General features: G+C 32.6%; 1 protein-coding gene and 1 non-coding gene across 2 annotated transcripts; one reads left to right on the forward strand and one right to left on the reverse strand.

The window, feature by feature from the left end:
• Window positions 1-451: 451 nt before the first annotated feature.
• Window positions 452-15,500, reverse strand: LOC149083994 (astacin-like metalloprotease toxin 5). The gene is made up of 7 exons (XM_089234348.1): window positions 15,416-15,500; window positions 13,535-13,619; window positions 12,067-12,134; window positions 11,903-11,981; window positions 10,647-10,764; window positions 841-1,016; window positions 452-749 (listed from the first exon to the last, which is right to left on the reverse strand). Exons 2-7 carry the CDS (start codon window positions 13,611-13,613, stop codon window positions 517-519), a joined length of 753 nt encoding a protein of 250 aa, XP_089090474.1. The 5' UTR covers window positions 13,614-13,619; window positions 15,416-15,500; the 3' UTR covers window positions 452-516.
• Window positions 15,501-17,822: 2,322 nt separating this feature from the next.
• On the forward strand, window positions 17,823-17,894 carry TRNAQ-UUG (transfer RNA glutamine (anticodon UUG)). Its single transcript has one exon. It is a non-coding gene; the product is annotated as a tRNA-Gln (tRNA).
• The last annotated feature ends 794 nt before the right edge of the window (window positions 17,895-18,688 follow it).

Consider the following 18,688-nt stretch of genomic DNA (forward strand, 5'->3'; position numbering starts at 1 on the left):
ATCCACGGGTAAGTAGTCACCCCGTTCGTAATAATTATTATTGCAATAATCATTGCATAATTATTACTTTATCACCTAAAGTAATAATTTTGCTCTTATTGGCGCCTGCAGGCATTTAGTTCCACATCTCGACATGGCAGTCTGAGAGCAGCATCATGGGCAAATTGATTTTTTTAGCCCTCTCCACCTGACTTCCGATTCACATGATAAATCTTGAAAATTTTAAGCAGATCTCATTATTCTGAGGCCACTGTAACAGTGTGAACAGTATATAAGATAGTATCGCACCAAACGGGACAAATTCAGTTCACATTTTTCTCAATGAGGGGCAGCACCACTAACAGTACTTGATTGTAACTAATTTATTTTTTTTCACTTCGAAATTGTGAATTGGATTTCAGTAAAAATAACTATAATTCGAATTTCAATAAATGATAACCAACAAAAATGCTTCAGAAAAAAACTCCTGTTTATTTAATTGGTTATTTCCCAATAGTTATCATTATCAGTCATCCATCACGGAGTCTGGCAACCGTAGAAATCATTCACCATATCAATGTCTCCTTGGCTCAGGCCTTTATATTCCGGAGAAATGAATGTTTTACCAGCGATAGCAGTTTCCATTGCCTTCACGCCGGGCCTGTTAGCGCCATTGTACGGACCGTACAGCATAATCGAGTCATAATCGAATGGGTTGAGTAAAATGTTTTGGGATGGATCGAGTTTCTTGAAATTTTTATTGTTTCTTCCTATACGGAAAAATTTATAAAAATTAGCAAGATGTAGACTCTGTGAATACTTATTATGAATAATAGGGGTTTGTTTTTTTTTCAGCCTCACCTTTATCGATATTTTGGTAATTGACTTTTATGTAGAAGTCTCTATCGGACCGCATGTGTTCGTGGAGGAAGCCTGCTGCGTGTAGGATTTCGTGTATTACTGGTCCTGTCCTGTTGCACCAATCAGCGAGACGCAGAGGCTGGACGACACCGGTGTAGCCAACGTAAGAATCGCAACTTCAAAAACCATGTCAGTGATTATTACACGATATGCATCATACCATGAAAGCAGCTTCAAGATTGTTCAACATGTAAACACAGTATATGAAGAGGAAATTCGAATGTACAGGGTGTTCCAAAAATTCGTAAATGGTTCAAAAATCTACGAAAAAGTTATTCTCACGGAAAGTGATTTTTGTCAACATGGGTGCATGAAAGTCCGGCAGGAGTGATTAGACCCGAACCTTTCTTCAATCTCTTCATTAATTTTCAGTAATGTTTTTCTCAGTAATTTTCAGTTATTTTTTTGTCTCATTAATTTTCAGTTATTTTTTGTCTCATTAATTTTCAGTTATTTTTTGTCTCATTAATTTTTAATTATTTTTTGTCTCATTAATTTTTAATTATTTCTTTTTATCAATTATTCTAAGTTATTTCTTTCTCTCATTAATTTTGAGTCGTCAATTCTCATTCTCTCTCTTATTAATTTTGAGTCATCAATTCTCATTCTCTCTTATTAATTTTGAGTCGTCAATGCTCATTCTCTCTCTTATTAATTTTGGGTCATCAATTGTCCTTCTTTCTCTTATTAATCTTGAGTCATCAATTCTCATTCTTTCTCTTATTAATTTTGAGTCATCAATTCTCATTCTTCCTCTTATTAGTTTTGAGTCATCAATCCTCATTCTTCCTCTTATTAGTTTTGGGTCATCAATCCTCGATCTTCCTCTTATTAATTTTGGGTCATCAATTCTCATTCTTTCTCTTATTAATTTTGAGTCATCAATTCTCATTCTTTCTCTTATTAATTTTGAGTCATCAATTCTCACTCTTCCTCTAATTAATTTATGAGTCATCAATTCTCATTCTTCCTCTTATTAATTTTGGGTCATCAATTCTCATTCTTTCTCTTATTAATTTTGAGTCATCAATTCTCAGTCTTTCTCTTATTAATTTTTGGTCACCAATTCTCATTCTTCCTCTTATTAATTTGTGAGTCATCAATTCTCATTCTTCCTCTTATTAGTTTTGAGTCATCAATTCTCATTCTTTCTCTTATTAGTTTTGAGCCATCAATTCTCATTCTTTCTCTTATTAATTTTGGGTCATCAATTCTCATTCTTTCTCTTATTAATTTTGGGTCATCAATTCTCATTCTTTCTCTTATTAATTTTGAGTCATCAATTCTCATTCTTCCTCTTATTAGTTTTGAGTCATCAATCCTCATTCTTCCTCTTATTAGTTTTGGGTCATCAATCCTCGATCTTCCTCTTATTAATTTTGGGTCATCAATTCTCATTCTTTCTCTTATTAATTTTGAGTCATCAATTCTCATTCTTTCTCTTATTAATTTTGAGTCATCAATTCTCACTCTTCCTCTAATTAATTTATGAGTCATCAATTCTCATTCTTCCTCTTATTAGTTTTGAGTCATCAATTCTCATTCTTCCTCTTATTAATTTTGGGTCATCAATTCTCATTCTTTCTCTTATTAATTTTGAGTCATCAATTCTCATTCTTTCTCTTATTAATTTTTGGTCATCAATTCTCATTCTTTCTCTTATTAATTTTGAGTCATCAATTCTCATTCTTCCTCTTATTAATTTATGAGTCACCAATTCTCATTCTTCCTCTTATTAATTTGTGAGTCATCAATTCTCATTCTTCCTCTTATTAGTTTTGAGTCATCAATTCTCATTCTTTCTCTTATTAGTTTTGAGCCATCAATTCTCATTCTTTCTCTTATTAATTTTGGGTCATCAATTCTCATTCTTTCTCTTATTAATTTTGAGTCATCAATTCTCATTCTTTCTCTTATTAATTTTGGGTCATCAATTCTCATTCTTTCTCTTATTAATTTTGAGTCATCAATTCTCATTCTTCCTCTAATTAATTTATGAGTCATCAATTCCCATTCTTCCTCTTATTAGTTTTGAGTCATCAATTCTCATTCTTCCTCTTATTAATTTTGGGTCATCAATTCTCATTCTTTCTCTTATTAATTTTGAGTCATCAATTCTCATTCTTTCTCTTATTAATTTTGGGTCATCAATTCTCATTCTTTCTCTTATTAATTTTGAGTCCTCAATTCTCATTCTTCCTCTAATTAATTTATGAGTCATCAATTCTCATTCTTCCTCTTATTAGTTTTGGGTCATCAATCCTCATTCTTCCTCTTATTAATTTTGGGTCATCAATTCTCATTCTTTCTCTTATTAATTTTGAGTCATCAATTCTCATTCTTTCTCTTATAAATTTTGAGTCATCAATTCTCATTCTTCCTCTAATTAATTTATGAGTCATCAATTCTCATTCTTCCTCTTATTAGTTTTGGGTCATCAATTCTAATTCTTCCTCTAATTAATTTATGAGTCATCAATTCTCATTCTTCCTCTTATTAATTTTGAGTCATCAATTCTCATTCTCTCTTATTAATTTTGGGTCATCAATTCTCATTCTTTCTCTTATTAATTTTGGGTCATCAATTCTCATTCTTTCTCTTATTAATTTTGAGTCATCAATTCTCATTCTTCCTCTTATTAATTTATGAGTCATCAATTCTCATTCTTCCTCTTATTAGTTTTGAGTCATCAATTCTCATTCTTTCTCTTATTAGTTTTGAGTCATCAATTCTCATTCTTTCTCTTATTAATTTTGGGTCATCAATTCTCATTCTTTCTCTTATTAGTTTTGAGCCATCAATTCTCATTCTTTCTCTTATTAATTTTGGGTCATCAATTCTCATTCTTTCTCTTATTAATTTTGGGTCATCAATTCTCATTCTTTCTCTTATTAATTTTGAGTCATCAATTCTCATTCTTTCTCTTATTAATTTTGAGTCATCAATTCTCATTCTTCCTCTAATTAATTTATGAGTCATCAATTCCCATTCTTCCTCTTATTAGTTTTGAGTCATCAATTCTCATTCTTCCTCTTATTAGTTTTGAGTCATCAATTCTCATTCTTTCTCTTATTAGTTTTGAGCCATCAATTCTCATTCTTTCTCTTATTAATTTTGGGTCATCAATTCTCATTCTTTCTCTTATTAATTTTGGGTCATCAATTCTCATTCTTTCTCTTATTAATTTTGAGTCATCAATTCTCATTCTTTCTCTTATTAATTTTGAGTCATCAATTCTCATTCTTCCTCTAATTAATTTATGAGTCATCAATTCCCATTCTTCCTCTTATTAGTTTTGAGTCATCAATTCTCATTCTTCCTCTTATTAATTTTGGGTCATCAATTCTCATTCTTTCTCTTATTAATTTTGAGTCATCAATTCTCATTCTTTCTCTTATTAATTTTGGGTCATCAATTCTCATTCTTTCTCTTATTAATTTTGAGTCCTCAATTCTCATTCTTCCTCTAATTAATTTATGAGTCATCAATTCTCATTCTTCCTCTTATTAGTTTTGGGTCATCAATCCTCATTCTTCCTCTTATTAATTTTGGGTCATCAATTCTCATTCTTTCTCTTATTAATTTTGAGTCATCAATTCTCATTCTTTCTCTTATAAATTTTGAGTCATCAATTCTCATTCTTCCTCTAATTAATTTATGAGTCATCAATTCTCATTCTTCCTCTTATTAGTTTTGGGTCATCAATTCTAATTCTTCCTCTAATTAATTTATGAGTCATCAATTCTCATTCTTCCTCTTATTAATTTTGAGTCATCAATTCTCATTCTCTCTTATTAATTTTGGGTCATCAATTCTCATTCTTTCTCTTATTAATTTTGGGTCATCAATTCTCATTCTTTCTCTTATTAATTTTGAGTCATCAATTCTCATTCTTCCTCTTATTAATTTATGAGTCATCAATTCTCATTCTTCCTCTTATTAGTTTTGAGTCATCAATTCTCATTCTTTCTCTTATTAGTTTTGAGTCATCAATTCTCATTCTTTCTCTTATTAATTTTGGGTCATCAATTCTCATTCTTTCTCTTATTAATTTTGGGTCATCAATTCTCATTCTTTCTCTTATTAATTTTGAGTCATCAATTCTCATTCTTTCTCTTATTAATTTTGAGTCATCAATTCTCATTCTTTCTCTTATTAATTTTGGGTCATCAATTCTCATTCTTTCTCTTATTAATTTTGAGTCATCAATTCTCATTCTTCCTCTTATTAGTTTTGGGTCATCAATTCTAATTCTTCCTCTAATTAATTTATGAGTCATCAATTCTCATTCTTCCTCTTATTAATTTTGAGTCATCAATTCTCATTCTTCCTCTTATTAGTTTTGGGTCATCAATCCTCATTCTTCCTCTTATTAATTTTGGGTCATCAATTCTCATTCTTTCTCTTATTAATTTTGAGTCATCAATTCTCATTCTTTCTCTTATAAATTTTGAGTCATCAATTCTCATTCTTCCTCTAATTAATTTATGAGTCATCAATTCTCATTCTTCCTCTTATTAGTTTTGGGTCATCAATTCTAATTCTTCCTCTAATTAATTTATGAGTCATCAATTCTCATTCTTCCTCTTATTAATTTTGAGTCATCAATTCTCATTCTCTCTTATTAATTTTGGGTCATCAATTCTCATTCTTTCTCTTATTAATTTTGGGTCATCAATTCTCATTCTTTCTCTTATTAATTTTGAGTCATCAATTCTCATTCTTCCTCTTATTAATTTATGAGTCATCAATTCTCATTCTTCCTCTTATTAGTTTTGAGTCATCAATTCTCATTCTTTCTCTTATTAGTTTTGAGTCATCAATTCTCATTCTTTCTCTTATTAATTTTGGGTCATCAATTCTCATTCTTTCTCTTATTAGTTTTGAGCCATCAATTCTCATTCTTTCTCTTATTAATTTTGGGTCATCAATTCTCATTCTTTCTCTTATTAATTTTGGGTCATCAATTCTCATTCTTTCTCTTATTAATTTTGAGTCATCAATTCTCATTCTTTCTCTTATTAATTTTGAGTCATCAATTCTCATTCTTCCTCTAATTAATTTATGAGTCATCAATTCCCATTCTTCCTCTTATTAGTTTTGAGTCATCAATTCTCATTCTTCCTCTTATTAGTTTTGAGTCATCAATTCTCATTCTTTCTCTTATTAGTTTTGAGCCATCAATTCTCATTCTTTCTCTTATTAATTTTGGGTCATCAATTCTCATTCTTTCTCTTATTAATTTTGGGTCATCAATTCTCATTCTTTCTCTTATTAATTTTGAGTCATCAATTCTCATTCTTTCTCTTATTAATTTTGAGTCATCAATTCTCATTCTTCCTCTAATTAATTTATGAGTCATCAATTCCCATTCTTCCTCTTATTAGTTTTGAGTCATCAATTCTCATTCTTCCTCTTATTAATTTTGGGTCATCAATTCTCATTCTTTCTCTTATTAATTTTGAGTCATCAATTCTCATTCTTTCTCTTATTAATTTTGGGTCATCAATTCTCATTCTTTCTCTTATTAATTTTGAGTCCTCAATTCTCATTCTTCCTCTAATTAATTTATGAGTCATCAATTCTCATTCTTCCTCTTATTAGTTTTGGGTCATCAATCCTCATTCTTCCTCTTATTAATTTTGGGTCATCAATTCTCATTCTTTCTCTTATTAATTTTGAGTCATCAATTCTCATTCTTTCTCTTATAAATTTTGAGTCATCAATTCTCATTCTTCCTCTAATTAATTTATGAGTCATCAATTCTCATTCTTCCTCTTATTAGTTTTGGGTCATCAATTCTAATTCTTCCTCTAATTAATTTATGAGTCATCAATTCTCATTCTTCCTCTTATTAATTTTGAGTCATCAATTCTCATTCTCTCTTATTAATTTTGGGTCATCAATTCTCATTCTTTCTCTTATTAATTTTGGGTCATCAATTCTCATTCTTTCTCTTATTAATTTTGAGTCATCAATTCTCATTCTTCCTCTTATTAATTTATGAGTCATCAATTCTCATTCTTCCTCTTATTAGTTTTGAGTCATCAATTCTCATTCTTTCTCTTATTAGTTTTGAGTCATCAATTCTCATTCTTTCTCTTATTAATTTTGGGTCATCAATTCTCATTCTTTCTCTTATTAATTTTGGGTCATCAATTCTCATTCTTTCTCTTATTAATTTTGAGTCATCAATTCTCATTCTTTCTCTTATTAATTTTGAGTCATCAATTCTCATTCTTTCTCTTATTAATTTTGGGTCATCAATTCTCATTCTTTCTCTTATTAATTTTGAGTCATCAATTCTCATTCTTCCTCTTATTAGTTTTGGGTCATCAATTCTAATTCTTCCTCTAATTAATTTATGAGTCATCAATTCTCATTCTTCCTCTTATTAATTTTGAGTCATCAATTCTCATTCTTCCTCTTATTAATTTTGAGTCATCAATTCTCATTCTCTCTTATTAATTTTGGGTCATCAATTCTCATTCTTTCTCTTATTAATTTTGAGTCATCAATTCTCATTCTTTCTCTTATTAATTTTGGGTCATCAATTCTCATTCTTTCTCTTATTAATTTTGAGTCATCAATTCTCATTCTTCCTCTTATTAATTTATGAGTCATCAATTCTCATTCTTCCTCTTATTAGTTTTGAGTCATCAATTCTCATTCTTTCTCTTATTAGTTTTGGGTCATCAATTCTCATTCTTTCTCTTATTAATTTTGAGTCATCAATTCTCATTCTTTCTCTTATTAATTTTGAGTCATCAATTCTCATTCTTTCTCATTAGTTTTAGCTCTTTTGTTTTTCTTTCATTAATTTTCAGTTATTTCTTTAATTAATTTCAAATTTTCATAAAACATATGGATGATTTGCTCTTAAAAAATACGTCAAAAATTACAGTAGCGAAAATTCGACGCCAAGACAGTTAATATTAAAAGAAATCCGTTTAATGAAAGAAATAATTTTAGAAGTATTACCAAAATATTTCTGATATAATTTCTGTTCAGAATCATTGAAAGAAATAGTTTTATTATTACTTTCACAGAAATTATCTCAGAATTATAGAGGAAAAAAAATTGCTTCATGATTGCTTTTATAATTGTTGATTTTAAAATTATTTCAGAATTGTTGGAAGAAATAATCGCACTATTACGGTAAGAAACAATTCCAGAATTGTTGAAAAAAATTATTATATTATTGATGAAAATATGTTATTAAAATGAAATAATTAATTTCATAATTACTTTTAGCAATAATTTCATACTTGATTATGAAGTTATTTCTTTCACTAATTACTGGCATTATTTATTTTGATAATTCTTGAGATTATTCCTATTTCTTTCCTAGCTCTGAAATTATTTATCTCTTCCTCTCTTTTCCAGTAATTCTTGAAAAATTTTTATGGAAATTATTTTCCTTAGTTTCATTATTCTTGAAATTACTATTTTCTCCAATTCTTGAAATTACTGTTTTCTCTAATTCTTGAAATTACTATTTTCTCTAATTCTTGAAATTACTATTTTCTCTAATTCTTGAAATTACTATTTTCTCTAATTCTTGAAATTACTATTTTCTCTAATTCTCGAAATTACTATTTTCTCTTATTCTCGAAATTACTATTTTCTCTTATTCTTGAAATTACTGTTTTCTCTAATTCTCGAAATTACTATTTTCTCTTATTCTCGAAATTACTATTTTCTCTTATTCTTGAAATTACTGTTTTCTCTAATTCTTGAAGAAATTACTATTTTCTCTAATTCTTGAAATTACTATTTTCTCTAATTCTTGAAATTACTATTTTCTCTAATTCTTGAAATTACTGTTTTCTCTTATTCTCGAAATTACTATTTTCTCTTATTCTTGAAATTACTATTTTCTCTAATTCTCGAAATTACTATTTTCTCTTATTCTTGAAATTACTGTTTTCTCTAATTCTTGAAATTACTATTTTCTCTAATTCTTGAAATTACTATTTTCTCTAATTCTCGAAATTACTATTTTCTCTTATTCTCGAAATTACTATTTTCTCTTATTCTTGAAATTACTATTTTCTCTAATTCTCGAAATTACTATTTTCTCTTATTCTTGAAATTACTGTTTTCTCTAATTCTTGAAATTACTATTTTCTCTAATTCTTGAAATTACTATTTTCTCTAATTCTCGAAATTACTATTTTCTCTTATTCTCGAAATTACTATTTTCTCTTATTCTTGAAATTACTATTTTCTCTAATTCTCGAAATTACTATTTTCTCTTATTCTCGAAATTACTATTTTCTCTTATTCTTGAAATTACTGTTTTCTCTAATTCTTGAAGAAATTACTATTTTCTCTAATTCTTGAAATTACTATTTTCTCTAATTCTTGAAATTACTATTTTCTCTAATTCTTGAAATTACTGTTTTCTCTAATTCTCGAAATTACTATTTTCTCTTATTCTTGATATTACTGTTTTCTCTAATTCTTGAAATTACTTTTTTCTCTAATTCTTGAAATTACTATTTTCTCTAATTCTTGAAATTACTATTTTCTCTAATTCTCGAAATTACTATTTTCTCTTATTCTCGAAATTACTATTTTCTCTTATTCTTGAAATTACTGTTTTCTCTAATTCTTGAAGAAATTACTATTTTCTCTAATTCTTGAAATTACTATTTTCTCTAATTCTTGAAATTACTATTTTCTCTAATTCTTGAAATTACTATTTTCTCTAATTCTTGAAATTACTATTTTCTCTAATTCTTGAAATTACTATTTTCTCTTATTCTTGATATTACTGTTTTCTCTAATTCTTGAAATTACTATTTTCTCTTATTCTTGAAATTACTATTTTCTCTAATTCTTGAAATTACTGTTTTCTCTAATTCTCGAAATTACTTTTTTCTCTAATTCTTGAAATTACTATTTTCTCTTATTCTTGAAATTACTATTTTCTCTAATTCTTGAAATTACTGTTTCCTCTAATTCTCGAAATTACTATTTTCTCTTATTCTTGATATTACTGTTTTCTCTAATTCTTGAAATTACTTTTTTCTCTAATTCTTGAAATTACAATTTTCTCTTATTCTTGAAATACTATTTTCTCTAATTCTCGAAATTACTATTTTCTCTTATTCTTGAAATTACTATTTTCTCTAATTCTTGAAATTACTGTTTTCTCTAATTCTCGAAATTACTTTTTTCTCTAATTCTTGAAATTACTATTTTCTCTTATTCTTGAAATTACTATTTTCTCTAATTCTTGAAATTACTGTTTCCTCTAATTCTCGAAATTACTATTTTCTCTTATTCTTGATATTACTGTTTTCTCTAATTCTTGAAATTACTTTTTTCTCTAATTCTTGAAATTACAATTTTCTCTTATTCTTGAAATACTATTTTCTCTAATTCTCGAAATTACTATTTTCTCTTATTCTTGATATTACTATTTTCTCTAATTCTTGAAATTACTGTTTTCTCTAATTCTTGAAATTACTATTTTCTCTAATTCTTGACCAATTCTGAAATTATTTCCTTCTTTGACCAATTCTGAAATTATTTTCTTCACTTATTCTAAAATATTTTTTTTTTCATTTCTTACACTAATATAATATTGAAATTATTTTCCTTTCTTTCATTATTCGTAAAATTACGTGTTTCACTGATTCTTAAAATCCTTTCTATCCCTAATTCTGAAATTATTTTTTTTGCTCTTATTCTTAAAATCGAAATGTTTCAAGGAGAAAAGGTTGGTCAAGTCTTACTAGTCAGAATGGTGAATCATTTTAACTCGTTGCGGCCTCGTTTGACTCTCCACGAACTGGAGGCAGGTTTTATTCTGCAATGTCCAAATCGATTGCTCAATGGTGCTTCTCAAGCCATCTGCAAGAAACATTTTCCACACATCACTTATAAGCACACTTTCATGATACCAATGAGCATTAGATGTACAAAAAAGAAGTTGAGGTTCCAACCACAAAAATAATAAACACATGCTGGGTGTTTCGAGACACTGGCTCAACTTTAACCCTTAGATTCATAGCTATTCCATTATGTGCAAAGGCTTCTTTAACCGTTCATTACTGCGGCCAGTTTCGAAGAGAAAAACTCAGAATCGCCTTTTCACGTAAGGTGAGGTGCTATTCTTTCCATTTTATATTTTGAACGTGTCGGTAGATGTCCGAAGACATTAAAGACAACAACTCTTTGTTTGTTGCAGCGCATGCGTGGCTGTGATTTCGCCGATTTGTTGATATTGTTTGTTTGTATTTTTTCTTTTTACCTTGAAGTTTGCGACCTGAATTTCTTTCTTACTAAAATTTACGAATTTCTATCTCACTTTTGTTCGCATCGCAGAAAAGATAGTTATAAAGGGTGGTTATACACTCAATTACCCTTGCCGCATTTTACTGGTGAACCGTTGATCCTAGAGACCTACTTCCAATTTGAATAAGTATCCAAATAACGTGTTGACCTCATACGCCAGGGGTTGCACAGTTATTAAAATAAAATAAAGAACTCCCTTTTTTATACCGTATATAAATACCGTTTATATTTGGGAAGTAATATTACTTGAATACATTTATTTTGCATATGATTTTTGAGGCTCGGCACGTACTCTTTGAGGCCCTTGTAGAAACAGTTATGATTTGATATAGATGTATTTCAATGGTTTTTCCAGATTTCTGCACGTGTCAGTTAGTAACTGTGGAAAAAATTATCAGCTGCAAAAAGAAAAATCAGGCATTCATGGGTAAAGATATGTAGAACACGTCACGAAAAATTTTCCGTCATTTGTTGTGGGGTCGGAATCGAAAGGTGAAGGCGCTAGGTGGCGCAGCAAGCGGTGAATTTTTTTTTTTTTTTTCTCGTTAGCGAAACGTATACTTGATGCTCCCTCTAGCACTTTGGGTCAGACAAACAAATTATTGTCTTCACATGTATTTGACTACGTTTTTACGTATGGCTCATCATTTTTGAGATGCCCTGTAGAAAAATGAACGCATGTTAATTTTCATACCTAAGGAACTATCGATGTTGTAGTAGATCATATTATTTCTCCACTTGGCGAATCTTCTCGTCGTCGCAGCCAATCGTTCCTGTCGAGGTTGTACAATGAAATATATATTAATACAACGTTTTGGTTCTTTTTAGCATCGAAAAAAATTGTATGAAATAACTAACCGAAGTCGGCAAAACTCTGATATCTCCCTCGACGACATTTTCATTCTCCCAGAGTAATTTCTGCAGCTCTGAAAAAAAATGGCATGTAATAGAATACACTTGGTTTAAAGCAGGAGCTCCTAATCTTTTGTGTTCCACGGATCCTTCGTGTCAATAGAAGAGTCCACAGACCCAGAGGTGAATTTATGCAATGGTTTTGCCTCCCTTCACCCATTCTTGTCCAATTATCTTGGCCACGCATTCCTCAAATCGGCCACCCTGGGCTATATCCAGTCAGCTCCCTCCCCCTTCGTAATTGCCCCTGTCTCGAAGTCACTCTTTTGGTCGCTCACATGCTTTCTCCTTCTATAGCAGCGGTTCTCAACCGGCGCTCCGTATGCACTTCCCAGGGGCTCCGCGGCGAATCGAGGAAAACAAAATAAATCAGTAAATTTGATAGATAAATAAAAAAAAAAAAAGAGGCCTACGGTGTTCAGCCATAAAAATTTTATACAAAAAAGAGCTCCTCAATTCAAACAGTGCTCCGCCATAGAAATTACGTACTTAAAAGGGCTCCGCGGGTCAAAAAAGGTTGAGCACCGCTGTTCTACGGCATTCTTTTGTTTAACGCTGTCTGGGTCCTCGTTTAGCCACTGTGGGGGGTCCAGTGATCATGGTGACGAACTCTCATCATGAAGTCCCAGGTTCGAACCCTCACTGGCTCCACAGTCGGCTGAAGTTGGTTTTCTGTGGTTCAAAACTTCGAACCGCGAATGCGAGCCGATCTCTCCGCTAAAAAGTCTCGCCGCAGAGAGCAACAGGCCTACAAACGGTACAAATATTCAATCATTATACTTCACTTCTGAAATATAGATGGTAGCACTGAAAAATCCAGCATAACACTTGGATACACACTCTCAGACTGTTAGGTACACACACTTACACTTCTGGCACAACTCACTAGATATTAAATTATCCAAGGCGCGACAGACCTGAGTTGTGCTCGATTTGAAAGAAAGAAAGAAAGGTCATTTGTTTGGTCACTCCCATGATTACACACTCCCGAAATCACTCTTTCGGACATGTAAATAAGGCTATGCAATCAATCATGGCTGTGCAAATAAGTAAAGGGGAAATAGGGGTCCTAGAAAATTTTCCTTGTGGGCAGGGGGGAGGGGGTCTCTGGCGCTTTTAGGGTGGCCATGCGTACCCAATGAAATACGCTAGAAATTGGTGCGTAACCCTCGAAAATGCTACAGCGGCTTGTGTACCTCTGGTGGGTATAGCCTAGGGTCGCCGACAATAATGGGTGAAGGGCGGCAAAACCATGAACCCACCTCTGGGTCTGTGGACTGTCTTACTGTTTTCCTATGCAAGCTTACAAACTTCAAATCTCCTCAAGGACCCCATGAAATCGCTGCTTTATTTCCGCACGAACAATTATTAACATTGAAAAAAGTGCTGAATTCTTAATGAGAATCGCTCTTACCAGTGTCTTCAGGGGTCATCCTCGTGGCCATCGTCACTGAGCACAGAAAACAAAAGAAAACGGCAGTCGTCTTCATCATCCTTTTCTATATTTCAATGATGAGAAAACCATATATTACATACACACAGACATGGAAAATGTATCGATATAATTCATTATTGAACGTGGAAAAAATATTTTTGAGTTCATATTCCTTTGGCTTGTGCCCTCTACAAAACAAAATGGCCACTCTGGTAAGGGAAGGGGGGGGGGGGTAAGTGAAAAGTAACCAGCAATGCCGGAAGGAATCGAAAAACGCAAGAAAACTTCCACTGGGAGTTCAGTGGTTAGGAGAGCTAGATATCCTCTGACTACGAAGATATGGGTTCAAATCCCGGTTCGGGCATGAATGTCTGCTAACACTAACCAATCCCCGTGGACAGAGCATACTGATTACGTGAGAATCACGTTTACGTTTTTTAATTTATTGAAGCACAATATACGAGCGAACGCAAGTCCCGTACGTCTGAATAGAAGTAAAAATGGCCTTTCTATACGCATTTCCAGGGGTGGCATGTTCAACACACATATATACGCTCCAAGGTTGAAATATTCTATCTGCTTCCATAGCTTAGATGGTAGAGCACTCGTCCGGGAAGCGAGAGACCGAGGTTCGAGTTCCCGTGGGGGCAGTGATGAATTTTCTTCCTTGTAATCCTCATCTCCACAAATAACCAGTCTTTCGATGAATCTTGTAAATTTCAGTATTGATGAAATAAAATTGTTATTCAATAAAACAACTGATTCCACAGCTAATGAAGACGTTACTTTAATTCCAAAAATAATTTCAGAATAAATGTCATTTTTCAGTAATTTAATGAGCTGCGATGTTCTTGGGGACGTGAACACGGGTCCCAAGTCTCCCCCGTCCCTTTCCCATATGGAAATTTACATACTACGCGAATTCCTTGAGGTTCTCAATGTAGCTCTATCTTGAATTCTACGTGTACTTCAGAATAATTCAAGTCCCGTTTACAAGTGTAACATTGCGGTAGCTTTGGGAGTTCCAGAACCCCCCTCATAGGGAGAAATATGGGGAGCAGGAATTGCCTTTTCTTTGTTGGGGGAATACTTTGGCGAGTATAAACTAGGGTGACCATACGTCCCGTATTTCCTGGGACAGTCCCGGTTTCTTTTGTCTTTCTGGCCGTCCCGACTTTTTTGCAAAAGTGTCCCGGTTTTTCCCGTTTTTTACATGACGCCTACTTAGATTTTTATTCTTTATTGAAGTCAAAGATTGAAATTGTTTTTCATCTCATAAATCATATTATGATAATTACAACTATAAATAAGAACATTGATCTCCCACATTTGTCTTGTTGAACGTTTTATTTCGTGGAATTCATTTTAATCCACTGCAATTTGCAGTAACGCTTCGTTTCCCCGCCATTGGGATTTTTCCGTAATTTCAGCCATATTTGGCAACTTTGTACACTTTTGGCGTTGTTCTTGGCGATAATTGGCAATGTCCCGTATTTTCCCGTATTTGGAAATTCCAATGTCCCGTATTTCTCTCAAGGAAATATGGTCAGCCTCGTATAAACTCTTTTCGTATAATCCTTTGCGCGGTAAATTGAAACGGGCGACCCACATGACGTCTGATGACATCTGAAAAGTGGGGTTAAAGTAGCGGTCCATGTAAACGGTTTTTTATGAAAATCCTTATTAAACCTGCTTTTCCCATTTCCCATGTAAACGCGGCTTTTTACTAAGGCAGCCTCATGTATATATTTTTTAAATTTCGCCCGCAATATCCGATTCTATAACAAACCCCTAACCGCAATTTAATAATATAAAAATATTCGCAGAGAATTCACATATATATTACGGGTATATATTTACCTTTCCGAATGGTCTTCAGTTCCAAATTTGTCCCCTGAATTGCACTGAACTGTGGGAAAAGTATCGTATTTATAGTCTGATTCCGTCTGTGGTATTCAATTTTCTCAAACGCAGATGTTCCGTAATAATATCAGTACGACATTACGAATCAGCAGACATTTTGGAATTGAACACAACAGCAGGAGAGATAATTTAATATTGAGTAACTTGTCTCAGATGTTAAAATAATTCTCAAGTGTCATATGATGTCTGGGGGGAAATAATCAAAGATCTGACAATCATCGATGCGCAGGTGCTGAAGAGGTGTCAAAATGACACCTCTGTGGTTCAATCAAACGAATGGTTCAAGTTTTTCTCTTATCCCTTTACGCGTATAGTTCACTTCATGAAAACATGTTTTGTCGCACCTTTGATATATGACCCGATTCTTTATTTTCCTGTTCTTGAAATCGTTCTCGGTGCAATGTTGAATGTTGTTTTGCGGCAGGCACCTTTCCTGATTTCACTGTAATGAAATCAATTGAATCACTGTAAATTAAATTGAACAATGAGTTGCTCAATCTTTTAGAAAGATCGGCAGCTTTATTGGTATGAAAATGTATCGAGGGCCACTCAAGTGATATGGAACAGTGCCGTCGCAGTGCGTCACTTCAGTGATCTGTAAAATTTCCACGGGCCACTTGAGTGATCTGGAAATGCGCTGCAGGCCACTTGAGTGATCCGGAAATGTGCTGTGGGCCTCTATAATGATCTCTGAATTGTGCCGAGGGAATTTTGGGGGATCTTCAACATGAGTCACTTCACTGATCTAGGAATGTTCCCGCTGGATGCTTGAGTGCTCTGGAACCGTTGGTCACTTAAGTAATTTGGAAATGAGTCACGAGTCACTTAAGTTATCTGTAGATGTGGCGCTGGTTCTTTTAAGTTATCTGGGACTGTTCTGCGGATAACCTAAATGAGATGTGGATATTCACCACGGGGTCACTTAATGGATCTGGTGATGGCTGCGTTCATTTTTGCGAAATTAGGTTTGAGGTTACGGGCCACTTCAGATAATTCGGAGTGCCACATTTAGCTCACGGGTTTATTCTGTAAATGATCCTTCTAACTTCCTCCGATTCAGAGCCATCTTAAGTGCATCCTGCGCCTCCGGGCAAAGTGATTTTCGCAGGCCTTCTACGTCGTGAGACATGCACACTTTCAAAAATTTTAACATGCCATTTTACCGATCTGCACTTGAGGGCCAAGGGCCGTTCCCTGGCAGACTTATGCAATAACTCTGATACTGCTTCCGTTAATAAAGCAGTTATACTTTCGTGCTGCTGGTTGTAAAGTATGTGCATCCCTACGAGTTTCCTCTGAACGGGAACGGACGGCGATTATTATATTGCAGCTGAACGTTAATACGAGGAAAAAATATCATTGTCTACTGGCATACAAAATATGCTCTTCAAAAACGCCAGTAAAGTTTGCATCTTTTGGATAATGAAAAAATTTTAAATGCATGTTTAAAAAAAAAGGGATCCTCGCGCATTTTCAGAATTCTAGGCATTCAGAATTTTGGCATTTTTAGGTAAATATATTGACACTTTTAGATGCATTATATTGACACTTTTAGATGCATTATATTGACACTTTAGGTGATATTTGCATGATTCTAATGCATATTTGGCACTTTTTAATTGCATATTTATTGTGACACTTTTTAATTGCATATTTATTGTGACACTTTTTATTGCATATTTATTGTGACACTTTTTGGTGCATATTTATTCTGACAACATTTTTAGTTCATATTTTGACAATATTTTTAGTTATATTTTGACAATATTTTTAGTTCATATTTTGTCTTTTTGGTAGTACGTATTTCGACACTTTTTGGTGCGTATTTTGATACATTTTTTTAGTGTATTTTGACACGTTATTCTGCGTATTTTGATACTTTATTGTGCATATTTAACACTTTTTGTGCATATTCAACACTTTTTAGTGCATATTCAACTCTTTTTAGTGCATATTTCAACACTTTTTGTGCATATTCAAATCTTTTTAGTGCATATTTCAACACTTTTTGTGCATATTCAAATCTTTTTAGTGCATATTTCAACATTTTTAATGCATATTTTTACCTCTTTTCAGATCATATTTTGGCACTTTTTTAGTATATATTTTGGCTCTTGTCATGCAAATATTTGGGCTCCTTTCAAATGCAAAAGTTTTTGGCATCTATATAAGTACGTATTGTTCGATCTCTGTGATTATTAATCGTACATATTTGTTTCGTAGGTAGATCGAAGATGTATTCAGTTTTGTTTTATCACCTGTTCCTTATCTGATCGTAAATTCCCTTGGCTCTCCTCCTTTCAAATAAAATTGACGGTATTACAGGTGGAAAACTCGTTACCGTGGTTCTGTGGTGTAATGGTTAGCATTCTGGACTTTGAATCCAGCGATCCGAGTTCAAATCTCGGCGGAACCTTGATGCTTTTTATATTATTTTATTTTGATAAGTAGTTTTTCACGATTTCTCAGTCAGTTTTGTGATTAATATCAATTTTTCGGCAATTGCTTAAATTACATTTTCTTTTGATTTTCATTTTTTTAATTAATTGGATGAATAAACAATTTTCTTATTATCTAAGTCAGAGGTCCCCGAACGTTTTGTTCCATCACCTCCTTCTTCAGAAATTTTTTCTCATCATCGCCCCCTAACTTGAAGCAACCTAAATATTACAAATATAAAAAAATGGAGAATCCCTTCTTTTTGAGGGGAGTCAGCCATGATTATAATGACGGTCATATACTTTACGGCAGTACCATAGTCTTGCTCATCGAAAATCGCCAATTATTCAAAATCTATAAAAACAACTGTCAACGAGATGGAATATAAAGGAGCTATAACATATCGACAAATCACTGTGAAGTAAAATTTGTCACACTAGCCAATCACGACAAAATTTTATTAGTCACGCAAATTTCCTTTCTGCAAAAGAGATTCAAGTACGGAAACTCAGTTGAAGAAACGGGGCATTTTTGTTGCAAAACAATTGTAATGGCCTATAAATCACGGAAGAATGTTAAAATACCAAGCTCAAAAAAATGTCAGTTCCTTGATATTTTCGTCAAGCCCGCGATGAAACGGTCGAATCCGAATTGGTGACAGAAAGGCTCACAAAATAATTGCAATGCCCTTATAGACTGGAGCCGCCATTATGGGGTGCGCGCGCCAGGCTCTGAGCTATAAGTTATGGAGGCACCAGGCTCCGCACTCAC

Source organism: Pholcus phalangioides, unplaced genomic scaffold, assembly GCF_987345545.1.
Source record: "Pholcus phalangioides strain wild (caught in Gottingen) unplaced genomic scaffold, Ppha-v1.0 ptg000008l_1, whole genome shotgun sequence".
Taxonomy (NCBI): Eukaryota; Metazoa; Arthropoda; class Arachnida; order Araneae; family Pholcidae; genus Pholcus; species Pholcus phalangioides.